The sequence below is a fragment of the Astatotilapia calliptera genome, chromosome 23, assembly GCF_964374335.1.
Source record: "Astatotilapia calliptera chromosome 23, fAstCal68.1, whole genome shotgun sequence".
Lineage (NCBI taxonomy): Eukaryota > Metazoa > Chordata > Actinopteri > Cichliformes > Cichlidae > Astatotilapia > Astatotilapia calliptera.
In genome coordinates, this window is record NC_137443.1 from 27,933,828 (window position 1) to 27,957,822 (window position 23,995).

The following is a 23,995-nucleotide window of genomic DNA, read 5'->3' on the forward strand; positions in this document are numbered from 1 at the left end:
ATTGGATTGGCAAAGAAAAAAACAAAGTTTGATCCAAATGTTGCTACATTTTGATTTGTGCATTTAAGGAAGTGAAACCCCGCCTATTTTATATAAGTTATAATGACAAACAAACAAAGCTAAAACCACAGAAATTTGGCGTGTGCAATGAGCAGAACTGTTGCAAATTGGACAGTAAATTATGTTCATGAAGGAACTCCTCACGTTAAGCTGTTCAAATTGTTTTTTATGCTCTTAAGACATCAGCTCAGATCTCTGCATGGGACACCGTCGAATAATGAAATACTGATTTTTTTTTGTTGAAACCAATCACAGAAAGCTCATTTCTGACCTCCTTTCTTCACGCTAACAGTCCCCATTGTATGCAAGAACAGCCCACATCAGTGTTTCGCGGCCTTAATGACCTCATGTTCTCAGTTACAGGGGATTACTGGGGTGCCATGTGTGTATTTTCTAACATGTAACTCCAGAGAAATCCGACGCCTGCCTGTTTTAGCGTGTGAAGAAAAAGACACAGGCAATGAGAAGAGGCATGGACTGACAGATGGACAGACAGAGGGCGGGAGGGAGGAAATGCACGGCAACTGTCCATGGGAAAATGGACCATGAGGGACTGTTAATGGGACAAAGTGGACGGGCCAGCAGCCCGAACTGACTCAACGCGGCAGTTAAAACATGCAGAAATGTCACAGTGCAACTAATGAACTCCTCCAGAGGGTTAGCAGTGCAGAGACCTTCCCTCATCCTGGAGGGGGAGCATAAGAAGAGTTTATACTATCCTGTAAAATCTGCGCCTAAGCCTGAGTGTTACTGCAGTCAATGTAACCACACTGTGTGCTTAAATTACAAAGTACAACGGGCAAAGTAATGCAAGCATGTGATGGTTAAAGTGGCCTAAAATAGAGAAAAATGTAGGAAACTACACCCTCATTCTTGCTTGACCTGAAATGTCCTTTACTTGCAAAAGCAACTCAATCTGCCTTCAATAACTACACCAAAGCATCTACTGTGTCTGAACAATTTCAGTAATTTCAGTGTTTTGCATGAGGAATATTATGCCATTGTCCTGGTATTCCCAAAGCAGATCTTAATATATCTGCAGCAGAAATCTGCAGGTCTTGATTTGGAGAATTGAGGACGTGGGTAAGAATAAAATCCAGGACTCTTTATCGTAAAACACAACAAACACTTCATTCACACAGCTGGCCTGAGACTCGGGCTGTTAATTGCACTGAGTCTCGTCTGTGGCATCAGTTAACACTTCAAATGGAGCCTGTGACACCTTCACCCAGCCTCTGATCCCCGCTCAGACTCTAATCCACGTCTGAATGAGCCCAGAGCCCAGCGCCAATTAAAGTTGATTGAGGGGGGATCGGTGCAGCTCAGATGACATCAGCTGGATTCTTCTTTTTGTTCACATCTTGCTCCTCGAAGAGGCAGAAGAGCTGAAAAGCTCGGGTTTTTGGCTGCCCTCCAAAACAAATTTGTCTATGTGAAGAATTTGAGAAGTATGAACGGTGACAGGTAGCACTGGTTCATAAATTTAGCCTGCAGCACATGTCGAAATGCATGATTTATTTCATCATCCATTTTGCTAACAGGACCATATTTCAATGTGTCTAAAGCCCAGTTTTTATATTTTAAGTCTGTGCTAGCTCTCTTACTCTCCAATCTGCTACAGGGTCAAACCTTAACCGTTGCTGTCGTGATACATGTGTTACATGCATGAAGTAGGGCAAAAATTAATTACTCACAGAATGAATGTACTGAAAACTGGATTCAGTAAAAGCACCAAATCTGACTTTTAAAAAGAGGAAAAAGTGCAGAAAAACACTGTGCTGGAAGGCAAAGCTAGGGAATTATTACAAAACAGATATGAAAACTGAGAAAATATAATTTGATAAAGCAAACTGCTCTAATACGTTTTTGAGAGCTTGTTGCTTCTAACAGTTACCTGCAGACTGTTTCCAGTTTCCTTCTCTAACAGGCTCCAACACTCCAAGGTTTTTTTGTTAATATAAAAAAAAAAAAAAAGTTCAAAACATTTTTATGCATTATCTGTCATTTAATGGTTAATTACATGAGGGGAGTCTTTGCCGGGACGATTTTGACCCCCGGGCCTTATGTTTGACACCCTTTCTCTAATGTATTTACTGCCAAGTCATCTGTCAATTTGTTGTATTCTTCAGCTGGTCGCCAACAGCGTGAAAGCAAATAGCAAAGACTGATCTTTCAGGCCACTTAAAAGTTTTTTGCTTTGCTTTTCAGTGATGTTGAAAGCTTAAAGCTTGGGCTGCTGGTGGCACTACTTTTTATTTTTATGGGCTGAAGACAGGCTGACAACCTTGCTTTCACAGTCTGTGTTTTTTTAGGAACTAATAAGGGAACCAATCAGCAGCAAATGAGAAATAATGATAAACAAGCAGCTCACAACCAGCTCATTAAACTGCCGTCTCTTTTTTTTTATACCTGAGTCCTAACTGAGCACTAACCATGCAGCAGGAGAACCCAGAGGCCCTCCAGGGTGGGCGTGGCCTCTTGAACCTCAGCATCAGCTGGAAAAACTTTAAACAAATGGAAGTGACTCAGTGTCTGTTTGAGACACTATAAATGACACATAAATGGTCCAAAATGCATTTAAATTGCTTCCAAGTTGAAGACCCAGTATTTCCCCACTCACATAAAAGGCTTTCTTATACTTGTGCCTCATTTTGAATCTCTGCTCATCTTCTAATGGTGTCCCAAACACTCGACTGCATTCCATCAAGTGTGACTGGGTGAAAGGGTGGGTGACTGTCGTGCCCTCTGCCCTCCTGGCAGAGACTGCAAGCCTCCCCGTCTCATCCCATCACAACGCTCTCTTGTTACCGACCGCAAGACCGCCGCCCTTTCACCCAAACCGACCGCACAATCGTCACACTCAATCTCTCGGAGCAGACCTTTTTCCCACCCACAGCGGTTATCAAAAATACCTTCCACAAGCTTCTCCCCACTTCCACCGCCACTGCCACCACAGATAGCCTGATTGTTTCCTCTCCATCTGGGAAACTATAAAACGCCATCCATCTGTAAACCTACATAACACACCAGCTGAGTAGAAATGATGACACGATAACTCGAGACAGAAAAGCGTGGCTGGCATGCAGGAGTAGGATGTGATGGGAGGAATAGAATGATTACTGCCTACTGTGAGAAACCAACCTACATCTAAATGTAAAGACAACATCACGACTGAGAGCGTATACTGAGTGTTTTTGATCAAATGTAGGCTCCCTTAACCCTTTTGTCATCCCTTGTGCAGGTGTTTGGAAAATCACAGGCAATAAACAGTTTGACTGACAACCACAGGGACGTGTTATAACCCGTACACCCCGAGCAAAAACAGTGCAAAAGCTTGGCTGCATGCATACACCAAAGTCTCCAAAACGTACTGCAGTGCAGATTCAGGAGTCTGCTGTGGGGTGAAACATAGCTGTGTTGGTGTTTTAAAGCCACAAGTTGTTGTAAAGGTCATTCAAACATTTGCAGTAAGCATTCTCGTGGGAAACACACGATGAAGAAGGTTTTCATGTGGCAGAGGTCAAAGTTTTAATTTAAAAAACCCCAGGAATGTCCAGCCAATGACGTGTGCTGTTAAATTTATTAAGGCATTAAAAGGCTGAACAAGAGCCTCTGATATATTTGTCAGGGTTTCACTGCAAAAGTTTCTAACCTAATGTATATATGATTTCTAGTTTACAGTATAAACATCTAACATGACCAGAATAGATTTAAGTGTCATAAAAAAGATGCAGCTACCATCAAACAACTAGCAGGCATGCTGCTGCTGACTGCTACTGACTCTACACATTAAAAATGCCTCGTTTGCAGGAGACAAGACAACAACATGAACTGCTGCGTGCAGCCTGGCGACAACGGCGTGAACTCAGGTGTTTTATCATGCGTCAGGGGAGAAAGTGACACCACAGCAACTTCAGCAGTTCCAACATCAATGTTTTTGCATGTTTTGACCATTGATTTACAAAAAGTGTGTATTTAACATTAATCAAACCCATCTTCCAAATTGCAAGCTTTTTTCTGACTTTAAAATACAGAGGACCAAAACCGCCTAAATAAAATAATACATTAAAAATTAGAAAATGAAAAATAAAGATAATCATCTATATTTTTAAATTATGTAGGCAACACGTGTCAGCTATATGACAGTGTATACATAACTTATGTGTGTTGATTTTTACCAGTATATTAACCCTTTAAAACTCCGCTCCGTTTTGCGTAACTATTTTTAAATCCCTGTAGAACTGGAACCACGTAAGCTAGCGCAATAATTTTCTTTGCAAACTGCAAAAAAACCTTTGAAACTGGAGGAGTTGTACTTATATCTTATGCCATCAGCTTGTCCTAGGTCACGGTTTCCTTCCACATATAGCTTTGCAAAAATTGCATAAAAAGCACTTGCAGCAACAAAAACATAATATTCCAGAAACACGCTTTGCTGATCTGATCAGCTATTCATAACACTTCCTATGTTGGAACAGACGTCAGCGCGAACTATTGCATGTCCGCCATTACCTGCCTGAAACCGGAAGTGACGTCATTTTCGCAGAAATGTAGTTTTTTACTTTCGGGGCCTTATAAGCCTACACTGGTGTTTTTAAAAGTCATGTTTGAGTTTATGCTTTTATTTATAGTTTCTGGGATGCTTAGAACTCAAATTGCACTGCTGGAAACAGTTTATTTTGATGCACATGCTGTTTTTTGGCAAATTTGCATTATAATATTTTTTCTTCGTTTTTCTTGCAGTATATAAACATTGGTGTATCTCAAAAATAAAGCTATGAAGACACTCAAAATAAATTTCCTGTTGTTGGAAACTTTTTTGTGCAACTTTTTTGTGTTTACAGTTTTGAGAGACAAGCCATCTTAAATTTTGCTAACTAGAAATATATGTGAAAAAAAAGAAAAAAAAAGAAAAAAGATTTTCAATTTTTTTGTAGTTTATTGCACTTTTTTGCAATTTGTGTAGTTATTATGCACTTAATGCATACATATTATTAAAATTTGGGCTATAATGGTTGTATTGATGTATAGCAACTTGAAATGCTCCCAAAAATGGCACTACCGCATGTAAAAATGTAAAGATAACTCTGGTGGACTTGGTTCTATGGTAGGTCTTAAAGGGTTAATAATTAATTATTACAATTTACATTTAGATATGTTTTGGGGTGTTTTTGGATAAATATAAAATATACCAAAAACATTAGCATCTCACATACCAAACTTGATTACCTAACCGCCAAATAGTTGATCATATGATAAAACTTTTTTTTGGTACTCTGGGTCCTCTGTATAACAGAATTTCGATATTTATTACAGTGAATATGATGCCTTCATTCATTTTTGATATACTGCTGATCAAATGGAACTGCACTTAAAGTTTACTTTGATAAGAATCTGGATGTAAGAAAGTTGACTAAAGCCCTTTGTGACCTCAGAAAGAGGCGTGTGAAGACTGTGAAGCCTGAACTGAACCCTGCTTGAGCCTGTGAGCTACATAGTTGCTACACCTGATCTTCTAAAACAAACTGATGTTGCATTATGGGTAATGTAGGCACAAGAATATAACAGATTTTTATTTTTTTAAAAGATGATGAATGCTCTTGTGCATTAATTGTGACAATATCCAAAACAGAATACTTTATTAACTATACTTCAGTAATTTGATCCCAGATTTTTTCAAAAGTGATGATGATTGTTTCTAAAACTTGTGAATTTACAGCCTTAGATTATAATAATTCATATATTTGGGGTTCTGGATTTTAAAAAAAAGACATTTAATAATTTTATCCTGTGATTTGGAAAATTGAAATTTCTTACAAGCAACAAAATAATAAAAAAATTATCATTAGCCGGAGCCCCAGTAAATGTGAGGGTCATTATCTTCCTCTAATAAAACAAACCCACCAGTGGTTTCATGGTAGGAGGTCAAATATATGTGAAACTGTAATGTATAGCACCTGTAGTCACATGAGCCAGAGTACTTTATGGGCTCTATATGATCAAATTAAAGTGGTAAAAACATGCATCACGTTTAAAGCGAATCATGTGATGGGCAAAGACAATGATGCAGCTGGACACCAAAACAAACACACATAGACGCTCCGGATTCAAAATGTATCGTCACACAGGATACATTCTAACCCGCCGCGGTTACCTTTCCAGTTACTAACTGACATGCACACCGGACGCCCGGGCTCATGAGCTCTTTCAGGCAGGAGGTCACACTCCACTGGGAGACGCCCGTTTTCCAGGAACGCCCAGCAGCTGTCTTGCAGTGTGTGGCAGAAGCTGCGGCAGGGCAGGTTAGAGACGGGGGATGGACACCTGGGAGTCAGGAGGAGGCAGAGGAATAGCTCTGCGCTGTGGTGACATTCTGCTTTTGTGAGCCAAGCCCACTCCTGTAGGACCGCCCCCGCCTCCTCCACTGAGGTGTGGTTGAAAAAGTTGGGCAACGAGAAAAGGCGTGGCTGTCTGCAAACGGGCCAATCAGAGGGCGCGGGGAGACAGGGTGGGCCATTCAATTTAGAAACGCCACCTCTAATTGTCACGTCTGACTCAAATCCATCCCCTTCCCCACCCCCAGACCCTTCCTCCACCCTCTCCCCCAAGAACCTGCCTGGCTTCATCGTCACGTCAGACTTCTCCGTCTTCTCCGTCAGGCCGGCACTAACAGTCCAGGTGGTCGTGGTCGCATCCCACGCCTCGACAAACTTACGGATGCCTGTGGCCACGTTGATGATTTCTTCCCCGACCCCGGACAAGTTGTCATCCTCCTCTTCTTCCTCCATCTTTGCACCAGCGGCAGTCTTAGTAGAACCTTCCTCCTCCATCATTACACTGCTGGTAGTAGTAGTAGTAGCACCTTCCTCCACCTGCTTTGTACTGGTGATCATTGCTACAGTGTGAGTGGTTAAAGTGGTAGCATCAAACGTAACCGCTTCTGTCTTTGTTTCTTCATCCGTGGTTCTCCAGAACCAGGCCTCCAAGCTCCCGGAGCAGAGGATGAGGAGCAGCGCTGCAGTCTGGAGCCTCCTCCACATGGTGCTGGCTGTTGCAACAGCGCTGATTCCTCAAAGCACCACCTGTTAGCCAGACGGGCAGCAGTTAAATCGAGGCTGATCAAGGGCCACTGAGCAACCAGTGAATGAAAGCAGAGGCATAAAAACTACTCTGGGACCCTCCCCACTGAGCTCCCAGTGCAAACTCCTCCAAAAAAAAAAAAAAAAAAAAGGCCTCAAACTAAAACTCCTCCCCTGCGTGACTCCTGTGGGTCTCCTTAGAAAGCATACAGGCATGCTTTTTACCACATAGGCACACCCGGCCTAGACAGATGAGTCCTCTGCAGAAATATGGAGTTTTCATAAACGCACTGCAGATCATAAAGAAAAGGTTTAGTTCATACTCTAAAGGAAAAGCTCATTTTATTGGTGAGCAGGACTGAATAAAAGTAAATAAGTAAATTAACCAAAGAAAATATTAAATATTACTTTATAGGCAACAATTATTTAACCACAATTTAATGAAGCATAATGACAGGTTACGTTAATAAACTTAAGCAGAGATCCTACTAATTCTATTTTTAAATTTTTAGAAGGACGAGGCTCGCTGTTTCATGCTGCTTCGAGTCTTTACGCAAAACTACACTAACTGGTTGCAGGCTTTATGTTGGTTTTTTACCACATAGGCACAAGAATGGTAACTCTAAGCAGCTGCAGAAAACTAAACTGTGTCTTCAGAGCAAACAAATGACTCCTAAAGTCATTTCCAGCAGCCGAGATGCCAAAAATCCTTTCAAAATATGTACGACTCTTGAAAAAAAGCTGGGTCACTGTGCAATTATTTCCAAATCTCTTTAAGCTATATTTCATTCACAATAGTACACAGAAAACATGAAATATTTACAGTGGACAAAAAGTGAGTGGTACTAAAAAGAAACCATTGCAGGAACATTGTGCAGCTAATTGGGTTACTTAGCAACAGCTCAGATGATTGAGTACATCACTCTCCAAAACCTGTGTTTAAAATCGGTTATCAACGCTCAGTTCAAAAGCCTGAATCTCTGAAGGTGTGGAGGAGGATCAGTGCCTGTGGGATTGGCAGTTTGAACACCTGGGCGCCATCAATGCTTAAAGATATATACAGGGAGTGCAGAATTATTAGGCAAGTTGTATTTTTGAGGAATAATTTTATTATTGAACAACAACCATGTTTTCAATGAACCCAAAAAACTCATTAATATCAAAGCTGAATGTTTTTGGAAGTAGTTTTTAGTTTGAGCTATTTTAGGGGGATATCTGTGTGTGCAGGTGACTATTACTGTGCATAATTATTAGGCAACTTAACAAAAAACAAATATATACCCATTTCAATTATTTATTTTTACCAGTGAAACCAATATAACATCTCCACATCCACAAATATACATTTCTGACCTTCAAAAACAAAACAAAAACAAATCAGTGACCAATATAGCCACCTTTCTTTGCAAGGACACTCAAAAGCCTGCCATCCATGGATTCTGTCAGTGTTTTGATCTGTTCACCATCAACATTGCGTGCAGCAGCAACCACAGCCTCCCAGACACTGTTCAGAGAGGTGTACTGTTTTCCCTCCTTGTAAATCTCACATTTGATGATGGACCACAGGTTCTCAATGGGGTTCAGATCAGGTGAACAAGGAGGCCATGTCATTAGTTTTTCTTCTTTTATACCCTTTCTTGCCAGCCACGCTGTGGAGTACTTGGACGCGTGTGATGGAGCATTGTCCTGCATGAAAATCATGTTTTTCTTGAAGGATGCAGACTTCTTCCTGTACCACTGCTTGAAGAAGGTGTCTTCCAGAAACTGGCAGTAGGACTGGGAGTTGAGCTTGACTCCATCCTCAACCCGAAAAGGCCCCACAAGCTCATCTTTGATGATACCAGCCCAAACCAGTACTCCACCTCCACCTTGCTGGCGTCTGAGTCGGACTGGAGCTCTCTGCCCTTTACCAATCCAGCCAGGGGCCCATCCATCTGGCCCATCAAGACTCACTCTCATTTCATCAGTCCATAAAACCTTAGAAAAATCAGTCTTGAGATATTTCTTGGCCCAGTCTTGACGTTTCAGCTTGTGTGTCTTGTTTAGTGGTGGTCGTCTTTCAGCCTTTCTTACCTTGGCCATGTCTCAGAGTATTGCACACCTTGTGCTTTTGGGCACTCCAGTGATGTTGCAGCTCTGAAATATGGCCAAACTGGTGGCAAGTGGCATCTTGACAGCTGCACGCTTGACTTTTCTCAGTTCATGGGCAGTTATTTTGCGCCTTGGTTTTTCCACACGCTTCTTGCGACCCTGTTGACTATTTTGAATGAAACGCTTGATTGTCCAATGATCACGCTTCAGAAGCTTTGCAATTTTGAGACTGCTGCATCCCTCTGCAAGATATCTCACTATTTTTGACTTTTCTGAGCCTGTCAAGTCCTTCTTTTGACCCATTTTGCCAAAGGAAGGGAAGTTGCCTAATAATTATGCACACCTGATATAGGGTGTTGATGTCATTAGACCACACCCCTTCTCATTACAGAGATGCACATCACCTAATATGCTTAATTGGTAGTAGGCTTTCGAGCCTATACAGCTTGGAGTAAGACAACATGCATGAAGAGGATGATGTGGACAAAATACTCATTTGCCTAATAATTCTGCACTCCCTGTACAGGTTTTAGAGCAGCATATGGTCCCATTCAGACAACGTCTTTTCAAGGGAAAGTCTCACATATTCCGGCTATACAGTGCTAAACTGCATACTACATCTGTTACAGCAGCACAGATTAAGAGTCCAGGTGCAGACCAGTCAGGCATCTGTACCCATTCGGAGCATCATGAGAGGAAAAATATGACACCATTCCTCTTCCAAAAGTCCGTCGGCTCTTCTCCTTCAGCTCCTTGACGTTTACAGACTGTTGTTAAAAGATGGCAGTATGCTACTGAGGGGTAAACAAGGCCCAACCTTTTTCAGATGTGTTGTTTTCATCGAATACAATATGAACAAATATTTTCATTTAACCCTTTCACGCATAGTGGTCACTACAGTGGACAGCTATTCAAAGTCAGTTTTCTTGTATTTGTGTCAGTGCTGATGGTATACTTGCACATAAACCACTACATTGGACAGTGATGTGTCCACTCCATACCCTGCCACCCACTGGTTGTTTAATGCTACTATAGATGTATGATGTGTTTTATTGAAATTATTGTTATTTAACCCTGTCATGCATGAATTATGACAACCTCAATCAGGATTTTTTCTTAAGTATTTTTATTCATCTTTTCATGCCTAAAGATGTCATAATTCATACATGAAAGGGTTAAATAGTAAAATGTCTTAATATATTTTCTATACTCTAGTGTTAATACAATTTCGATTTATGAGATTTGCAAGTCACTGTATTCTGATTTTATTTACATTTTCGCTTTTTGAGTCCCAACGTTTTTGGAACTGCGCTTGTACATAACTCAACAGTTATCATTACAGAAACTTTTGCTTCAATCTTAAAAAATATGTTTTTGTTACAGAGAAGCTTAAGTTAAGATATAAAAATAACAGGCCAAAATTATGTTTTGTGAATATCTTTAATCTGTTCATATTTGTCCTTTTTTAATTGTTTATGACAGCATATCTGGTGACACTACAGATGTGCAGATATCCTCATGTTAAAGTGATAATGACAGTTGACAGTGTTTTGTTTCCTTGGGTTTTGAAATTTTTAAAATAAACAAGTGAATCAATAATTGAAGACGAGATGGCAGTGTTAGCTCATAAGTTTGAGCATTAAACTTCACAATCACACAAAAATACACTTTTTTTTCTAGCTTCTGCACATTTCAGTCCGTCTCATGGCAAAGCAAAAGTAATCTGCTCAAGTTTGTGGACACAAATCATTTCATTTTATTGTTACAGTCAGCACAGCTCTGAGAAATGACCCCTTTCAGTTGAAGTATATTTTATGTCAGCAACACAGTTTATCTTCAAGTCTTCTCCGAGTCTCTGAGTCACCCATGAAAATGAAATCTTCAAAAGTCTTGAACCCTTGTTGATCCTACCAAACAGATTTTGTCAAAGCAAGTGAGTACAAAGGGAAGTAAACAGTCAATAAAAACTCAGCTTAAGAGTAAAAGTAATATTAATATTTTTTTATGGTGTCAATGGTGCCCTCTAGCTTCCAAGTGTCCACTATTTCCTACTTTAAATTTAAATTTAAGATTTACTAATGCAAACAAACACACAAAGGGGAAAAAAAAAATTTTGCCCCAGGATTTATTTATTTATTTTTTGTTTTCTGTAATTCATTACTTTGCTTAGCTCATATTTTTGATTTTTAAACAACATAAAAATACAAAATACACTTCTGAATGTGTTACTTTTTCCTTCTCTCATGTTTTTATTCAAACAAAAATTTAGCTACATTTCCAAACCAACTACTAGAGAAAGTTAAGAAGTACTCGGTACTCAGATTACCCCGTGGCCCCCAGGTTCAGATCAGTACACTAAACTGTGCAACATTACAAGCAAGGACAGCACACTGTAACAGCAGAGTTATAACAATGGAAACATTTCACTCCAGGATTCATACTGTTCATGTAGTATTTTAAAAACTTTTCTACTTTTAAGTAAAAGATCTTTGTACTTCTACTTTGCATGATTTCATGGGAAAAAGGGACAAAAGGAGGAAAAAGGTGGGAAAACTGAGCACAGCAGCTGACAGGCTAAAATGGTGAGAACAGCAAGGGCACGGTGAGTGACAGAGCAAGAGAAATTATCTCATCTCTCAGGAAGAAAAGGGAAAACAAGGGAGGTTCAGTCACACGGCGCCGATTGCTTCGGTGTGTTTAGATGTCTGATTTATGCCTCTGTTTTAATTTTTGGTAACTACAGTAACCAAAAATTAAACCACCAAGTCTACTTTCTGAAGCTTTGGGAGGAACATAATCGGATAAACAGCGTGAACGCAGCTGGAGAGAGGCTGAGCAGCAATGTGAGGGATGAATGAGAGACAGCAGCTGCCCTCCCGAGAGACCGACTCCATTGCCTCATCGGAAAAAATCCTCGGAAAAAGCACTCCCTCCAGGTTCTCACAGATGGGCAATTGGGGCAAAAGGATTCCTCTCCACCAACACTCCTCCTCCTCCCTTTCCTCCTCTTCTTCTTCCTCCTCCTCCTCCTCCACATGGCCCAGAGTCCCCTCATCATCCAGCATCTGCCAAACTCGGACAACCAGCTGTTACACATTCCAGCTGGTGGACCTCCCACACCCACGCTGCATGACACGCTGCCGTATCCCCATCATTTGTGCATTCATGCAACATAACTGCTGCTAAAGAACACTGCTGAAGAACATTAGAGTCACTGGAGTTTACTCTGGTGAAACTTTGCTTTCTTTAATGCATCATTAACTCCTTTATCTTCCTATTTTCCTGTGCAGACCAGCAACAGAAGAGATTATAATCTGCTAATCCGCCTCATTAAGGGGCTCCTGTTTGTACTGCCAAACTAATGGTGCTGTAATCAAGGCTATTAATTGATCATTAGGCCAACAAAATCTAAGAAAACCTGGTGTCTCCAAGTGTCTGATTTTATCAGTCTGACCATCCAAAAATCCTAAATGTCAGATTTACAGCAGGGAAAGCCATAAAACTGACATTTAAGAGCCATGACCAGGCTGCTTTGTAAAATGCTGTTAAATGACCAACTAATGTGCCGCTCATTCTGCTCAAAATCTCAATTCTCCCATATTGGCTTCTCTTCATTGGCTCCCTGTTAAATTTCGAGTCAAATTTGGAATCCTTCAAATCACATACAAGGTCTTGAATAATCAGTCCCCATTTATCTTAACGACCTCATACTACCGTATCACCCGATTGGAGCACTTTGCAATCAGACTGCTATCAGATCTCTAGCTCTCTTCCACAGTGTGTCTTTGCTGGAGGTTTCTTCCTGTTTAAAGGACTTTTTTCCTTGACACTGTTGCCAAAACCCTTCTTCATAGGGGGCCATATGATTGTTGGGGTTTTCTGTTTATCTTACAATATTTATGAACTTGTGTCTTTACAGTTATGTGTTTCCGTATTGTGGATGTTTTTTTACTTACTTGTACATAAACCATTTAAAAATATTAACAGCTGAGCCAACTTACTTTACATCCCCCTTATTAAAGATCTACAGGTTATATACATAAATATATTTTAAATCCTTACTAGGGATGGGTACCGGCACCGGTTCTGACATAAACGGTAGGCCGAAAAGCAGCGCACATTTTGGTGCTTTATTTCGGTGCTTTTTTTTCCTGTCATACACTTTGGATTCTAGCCAATCATTTTACCTTTGCAAGGATAGTAGGCAGGTCCAGGTATGTACGTTCTTTTAGAGCAGAGCTACAGATTAAAAATGCTCAAGGCGAAGCGGTCAAAAGTCTGGCTGTACTTCACAGCAAAATATGCAAACTCAGCAGCCTGCAGCAAGTGCTTTAAGGTGATAGTGTGCAAAGGAGGTAACACCTCGAATCTGATGAAACACCTGGCAACGTATAGCATTTTGTTAAAAGCCGAGAAATGCGCCGTATTTGATAGCTTGCTGCGAGACCTCACACCGAGCACATCTACTGCGGGTGGTTTGCCTGTTATCCAAACCGAAGTTAGCAACATCCCCCAAAAACCCAAAGAGGAAAGTCCTGGCCCCTAGCCCTGCCAGTGTAGCAGAAATGATGACGGATGATGATGGCAGCAGCCGCCGTTCTTCTCTGCATGAGTAGCTTAATGTTGTTAGCCTAAATCGATAGCCTAAATCGTGTGTAATTTACGCCTCAGCGTAAATTACACACGATTTAGGCTAACCACGTTATTAAATTAATGCATGTAAGGTAAACTAGCAAACACCGTCGAAGTTACATGCGGCTGGCTTCGTGTTTGATGGCAGATGCTCCCTTCACCCTGGCCAAAAAGGCTAAAATGACCAAAGAAAAAGTGGGAAACAGCTAAACATGAGAGGTTTTGGGACAAAGTTTGTGTTTTTTCCATTGATTAAGCTCTGCTTCCTGCCAAGAGTGATGCCATAAAAAAACAGCTGAACATGAGAGGTTTTTGGACTAATTTTGTGTTCTTGATTCTTTAAGCACCGGTTTGAGCACTGAGTTTCATAAAAAGTTGTTGCCAACAGGTGTCACCTTGGGAGAGGAATTCATAAAAAGAGCATAAGATAAACAAAAGCAAAAAAAAATCAGGTTTAAACCAGCTTATAAAAACCTTTTACAACTCAATTTTCTATTACTAGAAGCACTTTTTGCTGCAGATCTTATGCCAAAGAGATTTATTATCTACAGAAAACATTCTAACTGCAAACACAGTCCCCTTTGGATATATGAGAAAGGTTCTGCTTGCATTGTTTACTAATTTCTTTCCAGCTGAAATTAGTAAAATCGTGGTTGAAGCCAGACATACTGAGGAGTACAGTAGTGACAAATATGACTAAAACATAAAAAAATGAAAAACCAAGTGAACAAAGAACACTCATGTTTCAGCTTTACAGTAATTACAGGCAGTTACAGACTTCCTGTCTGCGTTTTTTTGTCTCTCTTTTGTGACAAAGCTCTTTCTTTGATGAGGTTTCTGTTGATTTTCATCAGCAGGGAATTAAAGCTTGCATCTTAATAACAGACAAATGAATCAAAAACTACATAAACTTCATGAACTAGAGTTTTATAACATTTTTATTTATTGTTTTCACATTTACGCATCGATGCATTGTTCTGACTAAAAACCAAGAAAATACTTTTCTTTTAATTAAAAATATAAAAACATCAGGTTAGTTTTTTTCTTTCAAATAACACAACCCCCAACGCTTTCTCCGTGTCCATCATATATCACCATAAATCCCCTGCAGGCTCTCAAACATACGTGCTAACGCTCCCTCTGCGTTCCCAGCACTTTTCATCACCGTCAGCTGTCAGCTGACTCTGACCTGCACAGGGCCACAAGCAGGGTAAGTAAATACACGACTGCGTTCGGGCACGCTTCCTTTGTGCATTGTGTTTTATTATGAAGGCAGCTGTTGCTTACATTTACACTTCCACACATACAGCTACAGCGAGGTGCAGTCATATGTAGTGAGCTGCAGCTGAATGCTGAAGCACCAGTAACATTGGTTCTGCTGTTGCCACATCATAGCAGCATGTTCCTCCTAAAGCTCACATGACAACCATGGTGATTACTGGAGGAGGAAAGAAGAAAACTTAATACCTAAAACTGTATTTCTTCTTTTTATTTCAGGTAACTCTGGTTACTTAACCCTCTCAAGGCAGGCGTTGCCGATTTGCAACAGTTAAAAACTAACAACTTGATTACCCCACATACATATTTTATGAGTTTTTTTTTACTCAGAAGTACCACTGAAGGACTTGGTTGTGCATTAGCAACTAAAACTTAATTTGAGCCTGAGAGGGTTAAACATGACCACGTGAGAGGTTTGGAGAGGAAACTTCTGCAACAAGCCCCAACTAGACGCTGCTTTGTTTCATGACTCTTCCTAATAAATTTCACTCTTCTGAAAACATATCTGGCTTTGCCAAACAGCAGGTCCCGAAAAGATGTCAGCCTCACCTTGGCTCAAACTTTAAACAAAAAAAGATCTACAGAGGCTTCATTATCAAGTGTTTCGGTGCATCTTTGTCGACAACTGGGGGTCTACACCAGAGCAGATGGGGAAGAGCGAGACAGTCATCCGTGTTAACTGTGGGAAGCGAGTTCAGTCAGATAGAAATACGACACAGCAATTACAAAGAGAGAGCACGAAGTTCCCGGTCCAACAAGATCATTTCATTTATTTATTACACAAAATATCGAAGATGGAAGATGAGATGTGTGAGGAAGAGGCTCAAATGATGTTGCCATTTATGTTGGTGGTCTGTGCAGCAGATGCAAAGATATAAACGCTGGAATAAATCTGCTGGTGACAGGAGTGAACTTTGCAGGGTGAGTCAGCCTCCAAATATGGAGATTTAATCCATTAAAATGCAACACCATGAAAGAAAACTGAGGCTGAGATACAGATAAATGTGTCTATTTCACATCAGAGCAGTGAGATATAACTTCTAATATGGTGCAACATCTAATTCAAACTTCATATTAGCATTGGGAAAGCAGCACTTTCAAAATTTATGACAAACATAGCAAAATCGTAAGTCCTGATGCAGAGGTAAAGTGCACTAATGGGACCAAATGTGCACACTAAGATAGCATATGTAGTTTTTCTTATCTTCTATCTCAAAGGAATGTTTAATTATGGATTTAAGATGCTAGAAAAACTATTTCAGCTCTGAAGTTCCTTCTCTGCCTGTCATTTTATTTTCATCTTTATCTTTATTTTTTTTAATTGCTGTCACAAACTGAAAGTGTGTAGACTGAAGCTAAAGCTCTGACTGAAATACAAAATCATCCCAAACCATTCATGTCAAATCTTTGTATTCAAAGCATCTTCACTCTAAATCTACCACAATATTGGATAATTGTGTTATTTCTGTATGATTTTTTAAAGTTTTGATATGCTACAATTACATTATGTTAGTCCTACCATCAGGTGTAATGTGATGTGTATTTGTTGCAGCTCATGTTAAACAGATTCTGGACGTTAAGAGGTAATTGTCTACTGCAAATAATTAGAACTATGTTATAATATTCTAAATCTTTAAATTTCACTTAATTTAATAAATACTGAATTTGCTGACTCTGTTTTATTTGTTAACTTTCGTCCTTTTGTCTTGTTTCCTCTCTGTTAAACTCCAGAAATACGTAAAACACAATCAGATTTACTCTGAAAATCAACTTTTCTTGCTTATTCATTTCAGGTCAACATCTGCAGCACGTCCACATGCTTTCTGTCATGTCCTTTAATTGACAGTACTTGACTGGCCCAGCAGATGGCAGCAACACAGAGGCTGCAGGGGTCACATTTACAGCAGTTTAAAAGCTTTCTGTTCTTCTTTAATAAGATCAGATAAGTACTAATAACTGCATACTTTATATTACAATACATTACCAGAGGCAGCTTAAGCATGACTGCCAAAGGCGCACACAGTGTAGTTTCTAAAAATGCAAGAACAATCACACAAAGAGTCAAATCACCATCATTCTGGGCTTTAAATTGGTCAAATAAACTCAAGAAGTAATGCCAGAGTGAGAAGTTAATTTACAAACTGACAACTAACCATTAAAAATTATCAAACTGTAAAAAAACAAGACCAACATTTAATTTAATACTTAGAAGTCACTAAAAATAGGTTTTGTATTGTGACCCTGGCTGTATTTGTTAATGGCCTACTTGCTCTCATTCTCTGCTGATTTAGAAACCGTAACAGGCAAAAAGTGTTGAATCTTAATTTTTCCTTGAAGATCTCGTCACCAGAAAAATGGTTTCGGTGGGCTACAATTGGACTGCAGGGGTCACATTTTGAGAACGCCAGCTTTAATTATTTAAAAACATTGAAAAGTAAAAAAACAAAAATAAAACAAAACCAATATTTGCACTTTTGACTTGTATGGAGTCAAAAAGTGCAAATATTTTTTTCCTCACTTTCTTACGATGCCGATATACTTAAGGTTATAACTGTACTTTTTGGCTAACACTATATTACACTTTTCCATTAGCTGTTTAGAAATTGCAACAATATTAAGACACGGACCGTATTTTCCAGACGTTCAAAATTATTTTATCTTAGTAGTAGAAAAGAGGGGCTACTTTCAGCTGCTCAATTATTCACAAGGGGTCACCACAATGGGTAGCTCCACATCCTTGATTTGGCACCAAATGCCCTCCCAGATGCAATCCCAAAGGGATTTGTGTTTCCTCCCAGGATCAAACTGTGAATCTTTTGCTTGTTAGGTTCCTCCACTGCACTATGAAGGACATCATCTTAGTAGTAGCAGTTAAAGTAGTTAATTCTGGTTTTGACTGTCCAAGGACTTTTTTCTAGAATTTTGCAAACTGTCGAAGTCTGGAGAGTTTTTCTACTTGTTTAGATGCTGTGAAGTTGATTTCCTGAACCAGGGAAATAATTCTGTGATCATCTACTTTGGTTATCTTCTGTTCTCTTTCAGATATTTTGGTGTTGCTGAGCTGGTCTGTGCATTCAGTCTTTTTAACAATGTACCAGATTATTGATTTGGCCTCTCCTAAGGTTTCTGCCATCTCTCTATCAGATTTTCTGGGGGATTTTCAGTCTGATGACGCCCTTCTTCACTTGCACCAACATCTCTCTGGGATGCCATATTGACAATTTCATTGAACACCTACCAAATGCAACACCTGGAATCAACTCCAGGTATTTTACCTGCCTCATATCTTGTGAAATAATGAAGGAACAGACCTCAACTAGACAAGAAACTGCTTGTTAGTCAATTGTCCAATTACTTTTAAATGAGGCGTGTATATAAAAACAGCTGTGATGCCTAAATACTTCTGTTAAACCTCTTGAACTGAAGATTCAACTCTGCACTTTAGTCACACACTGATTGTTTAATTAAAAACCCACCGTGGTGGTACACAGAGTCAAAATCTTAAAAAAGTGTTCATAAACTTATGGACCTAAATCCACCAGCCTGGACGCCCAGGGCTGAATGAGGTTTGAATACCATCAGGACACAGGTCATTCATTTAACCTGCAGTTAGTCTGATGTGATTTATATCTCGATTTCTAGCAACAGATGGGAGTGCCACAGTTTTAAATGAATTTATTATTTTGTCTTAAATTTACAGTTGAATGCGTTTACCCGCACATCACTCACCGTTAATGCGGGCAGCTATTATTTTAAAGAGGCTCTTGATGCCAAATAAAATAAAAGAAATGCTCCCACCTGCTTTTTGGAGTCGTACCAAGAAAAACTAATGCACAAACTAAGAAATCAACTTGTACTTACACGTGTATCTTGATAACAACATTTCACTGTGCTCCTGGCTGCTTTTTCCCAGTTATCAAATAACTCAAATTTTCCAAAGTCAACGAGCAGAATAAAAGAAAGTTCCCTGCAGGGCATCTTTGGCAGAAGCTCAGCAGAAATCAACACCCATGACCCCCCCAACCCCCCCCCGCCTCTTCCTCTCTCCTCCTCCCCCCCGCGGTATGTCAAAGTGAGTTTCTGGCACGAACACGAGCAGGGCATTTACAAACAAGAGAGGGGGTGAGACGGTTGGGATTCACGAAGCGGCACGGGAGCTTGAAGGCAACACAGTCGACTCCTTTTTTGGGCAATCCCCAACTGAGGAGATCTGTTAAAGAAAGCAGGTGGTAAAGAGACATTAAGCAGCGTGGCGTCAAGCTTGGTGGCTCCTCCTGAATGTGAGACAGTAAGAATAAATGAGAAGTGACGCCTCTAATGAGCTGACTGACAGGAGAAAATTAAAAAGCAATAACCCGGCGTTCTAAATGATTAAAAGTTTTTAAAAAAAAGAAAAAGAAAATGATTTAGCAGCCCACATCTGCGATATTATCTTCATGCCAAAATCCTCGCTGTGGTCTCACCTGTCAGACACTCTGCAGCAGGAGCTCGAGGGGACGTGAACCCAAGGCCTCAAGTGCTGCAGGTTCAAATTCCTGCAACCCAGATACTGGAATTCAGTCCTCATAAGCGCTGTGGCGCTCTCACTGAGTCATAAAATGACAAAGAGCACAAAAGCACTGAGGCGCACAAAAGGGAGCTTCTCAAATACACGATACGAACATCAGACACCGTCCCGCTCCAACAAAAATACTGCGTTTAGGCCTAGTTTTGGTACTGTGTAGGCAGCAAAGCTGAGGAAATAAGAACTAGTGTTCCTAAAGCACAACATGAGTACAACATGGGATATCAAACCCAAACATACACAAACTTAAGAAATCTAGTCAAGAAAACCATCCATTCTGTATCCTTCATAATTCCTCTGTGTCGCCTTTAAGATGTCAGGCCAGTTTCACTCACATCAACTAAAGTAATCGGCTCAGATGCCCAACAGTGTTTTGTAGACATCAACCAGGTACACTGGTGGTCCCTGAAGAATAAGTTGAATAAGAATAAGTTTAAAAACCACTTGTTTTATCCATCTGAGATGCCAACATGATCGATTTACTGGTAGACAATTACAAGGTAATCAGGATAAACCAGTTATTTTTCTCTACTCTGTTTTGTGACAGTGTTTTTCCTTTCCAGAAGAGAACTTCCACCCTTCTCTAAAACCCCACTTTCATTCTTCTTACAGGCCACGGCAAGTTAAGTTAATCAAAGCCAACATGAGAGGAGGACAGACAAGTGATGAACAAGAATCAGAAAATGACTTCAGCTGCTGAGTCGTGTTAAATAACAGTTATTAATGTTGCTACTAGAGATGGACCGATCCGATATTACGTATCGGTATCGGTCCGATACTGACCTAAATTACTGGATCGGATATCGGAGAAAAATAAAAAATGTAATCCGATCCATTAAATATCACGAAAGCACCTCACAAAACTTGCAACACGCCGTAACTCGCCTCAGAACGTTAGCACGTCGGAGCAGTATGCATCACGTGATAGAGCGGCTGTGGCATGCCTGTGGTGGTCTGGATAGCATTTGGAGCTTCGCTAGCAATCCGGCATTTCATCTCCGACAAAGTTATCCCGAGAGAAGTAAAGCAAGTTTGTAAGTCCATCTCTGAATGTTTGTAAAGCATTCCTGCGTTAAGCTTAACAAGCGACTGCCTCTTCTTGCTGCTACTTTGATCATGAAACTGCTTAACAATCAGCTGATCGGCTTTTCTGTCGCGAGTCCGTGTCTCTAGTTTGCTTTTGGCCCACTTTGCACCAGAAAGAGGAAACCAGCGGCTGAACAACAGCAGCACGTTTAAGCTTTATCAGCTATTGTTAGAATGTATTTAATATTACTTTCTACTCGAGGATCTTTTTCTACGTAGCTGACGCTGGTAACTGTGCAGGGGCGGATCTAGCAAAGTTTAGCCAGGGGGGCCGATAGGGCATTAACAGGGAAAAGAGGGCACAAAGACATACTTTTCTTTCTTATTCTCATTTAAAATGTCTAGCTTTTAATAAATAATTATCTGACACCCAAAGTTTTAATTTGATGCAAAATGAATAGAAGTCCATTACTGTATATAGTGACTATTAAGTCTAATATATATACCCTAGTAAGCTATAGTACCTTTTCCTTTGGGAAGGTACCATCTGTGCAGTCTGCAATTTTGTTGAAGAAAGATGTTGAATCTATTTAATATTTCTTGAAAAATAATTGATTTCTGTGCATTTTTTTTCACACTGCATCAAATTAAGGTTGATTACGTCGATTAAGCATCATGAGGTGGAGCGTGAGGGGTGGTTCCCTATTTTTTATTTATTTATTTTTGTTGTTGCTGGGAGTTGGAACCATATTAGTTAGGTTGCTTAATATTTATGCTAAGTACTCTTTAAAATACCAGAATAGGGAGGATGGTGTAGGTTTAAGTTTATTAGATTGATCAGTATTGCTGAACTATGAAATTTTTTTTTTGCATACAGGTATAACAGAATAGCTTTAGTGTAGTTGTTGTTTTAAACTTGAGTATGAACTTATACAAAATGCAGCAAGATATTTAAAAAACAGTTTTGTTGATTAAAAAACACTATATCGGATTCATATCGGTATCAGCAGATATCCAAATTTATGATATCGGTATCGGACATAAAAAAGTGGTATCGTCTCATCTCTAGTTGCTACAATCAGTCGGCCCTAAAACCACAAACACCGTGGAAACCCTGCATTTGGTGACACATTTTAGAATATCGATTCACGACTTCCTAGTCTATTTTTTAAAGCTGCTGCTTCAGTCATCTTCATCGAATGGTGCAATTTGTTATACTTTATTCTTACCATAACCTAAAGCAGGTGGAGGATGGCTGCAGATCATCCACAGGATGAGAGCCTTCCTGGAGAGGAAGCTGATAAATATTTGCAGAAGGAAACCATGAAGGTTAAGAAAGCAGACTGTCTGCCTACTGTCAGTGTATACAGAGTAGACAAAATATTCAGGATATTATACTTTTTCTTGCAACTAAGGTTCCTTTTGTCAAAAATGGAGGTAAAGAAAGGAAGGATCCTAATTCCTATATAAAGTCCCTGCATTTTATTTCCTGATCATAACCAGTGCCATTAGGTGCAGGTTTCTCACATATGCAGACTTGTGAGAATTCTGAGAAAAAAAAAAACTTTTATTCAGGTGATGCAGGTAATCCAAAGAGCAGCCTTAATTGAGAGAACACACAAAAAGGTGTGCAACATGAACACAGTATGACTCCACAAAGAACAGATCCAAGCTGAGGTTTAGGCACAGGAGGTGATCGGGGAGAGTGGAAACACCAGGGTAACAGTGTACAAGTGAAACTAATCAAGACAACAACAAAAGAAATAAAACTAATAACAAGGCACCAGCAATAAAAATAAAACTGGAAGTAACAAAATGAGGAATCACATGACCGAAATGACAAGATGCACAATTACACTAAAGAGCACATGTAACGCATATCTGTAATAGTCTATCTAAACTAAACTAAACTACCCAAGCAATCCATCCATCCACTCTATTCCAATTTTCCTCATCAGGGTCGCATTGGGAACAGAATCCATGCCAGCTACCAACGGCTGTAAGGCAAGGTTCACCCTGGACAGGACGCCAGTTGGTCCCAGAGAGGCAAGACAACCACTCATACTCATGTTCACATCTACGGGTAATTTAGAATCAACAATTAACCAAACTCCACTAACTGCATGTCTTTAGACTGTGAGAGAAAGCCAGAGCACCAGAGACACAGGGAGAACATGCAAACTCCACGCTAAGACACCCGAGCCAGATCGTGGAGTCAAACCCAGGACCCTCTAGCTGTGAGGCAATAGTGTTAACCACCACGCACCATTCTTCCCAACTGGGCGACCGTGGCTCAGGGGGTTGGGAATCGCATCTGTAACCAGAAGGTCGCCGGTTCGATCCCTGGGCTCTCTGTCCTGGTCGTTGTGTCCTTGGGCAAGACACTTTACCCTACTTGCCTACTGGTGTTGGCCAGAGGGGCCGATGGCGCGATATGGCAGCCTCGCTTCTGTCAGTCTGCCCCAGGGCAGCTGTGGCTACAACTGTAGCTTGCCTCCACCAGTGTGTGAATGTGAGAGTGAATGAATAGTGGAATTGTAAAGCGCTTTGAGGTTCTCGAAAAGCGCTATATAAATCCAATCCATTATTATTATTAAAATCCAAGAACAACAGCCATATAAAAGACCAAATAATGATTAAAATGCCACCAAATAACCACAAAACTCACAGACTATGGCATGGAGTCAGGTGTGGATGTGCTTTTAGGTCTAGATTAACATTATATATTGTACACACCCCCTCCACAAAAGCTTTAAGACATTGACAAATACTCTGGCATCAGCAATATTGTGTTTCTAAAGTGCTTTTCCTCAACTGGTCATGCTGTGGTTTCCACTAAAACCCTTGTGAATTAAAAGACTTGCAGCCTTTGTTAGCAGCTGGCCCGCCCCCTCTGATTGTTTCAAGCACTGGAAATGAAACAGTGGTTCCTCCTCTTGACGCTTTCAGGACAGATTATAATGCACAAAAAGAAAAATGATGAGAGTCACCACTCATAAAACCCAGTGATGTTTCACCGTAAAATGCCTTTGTAGACAGCAAATTGACAGCAATGAGTGAGCCAGCGCACAGAACTATGATTAATGACCTCTCAGTCATAAACAAGCAGCTTCTGTGTGAGAGGTGGCGTAACCTGCGATTACGCACTGGAGATATTAGCTTCAGGCAGAGTTCTTCAACTTGCAAAAGCAGTGATGTTATAACAGAAAGCACCTGGAAACACAGGGAACTTACACACTTTTTTCCACCAAAGTTCAAAGATGAA

At 40.2% G+C, this 23,995-nt stretch overlaps 1 protein-coding gene across 7 annotated transcripts in view; it reads right to left on the minus strand.

Annotated features, from left to right (window-relative positions):
- LOC113016060 (uncharacterized) overlaps positions 1–23,995 on the minus strand; it is a 57,120-nt gene that overhangs the window by 25,763 nt on the left and 7,362 nt on the right. For 2 of the 7 annotated variants that reach the window (XM_026158554.2, XM_026158553.2), the window contains exon 1: positions 6,677–7,586. The exons of 2 other annotated variants lie outside the window; for them this stretch is intronic. In XM_026158554.2, the coding sequence (XP_026014339.2) occupies positions 6,677–7,100 (424 nt within the window). In that variant the 5' untranslated portion in view covers positions 7,101–7,586. Of the gene's footprint in view, positions 1–6,214; positions 6,370–6,676; positions 7,587–23,995 lie in introns of those variants that run through there. 3 more of the 7 variants (XM_026158556.2, XM_026158555.2, XM_080296887.1) reach the window with 2 other exon arrangements.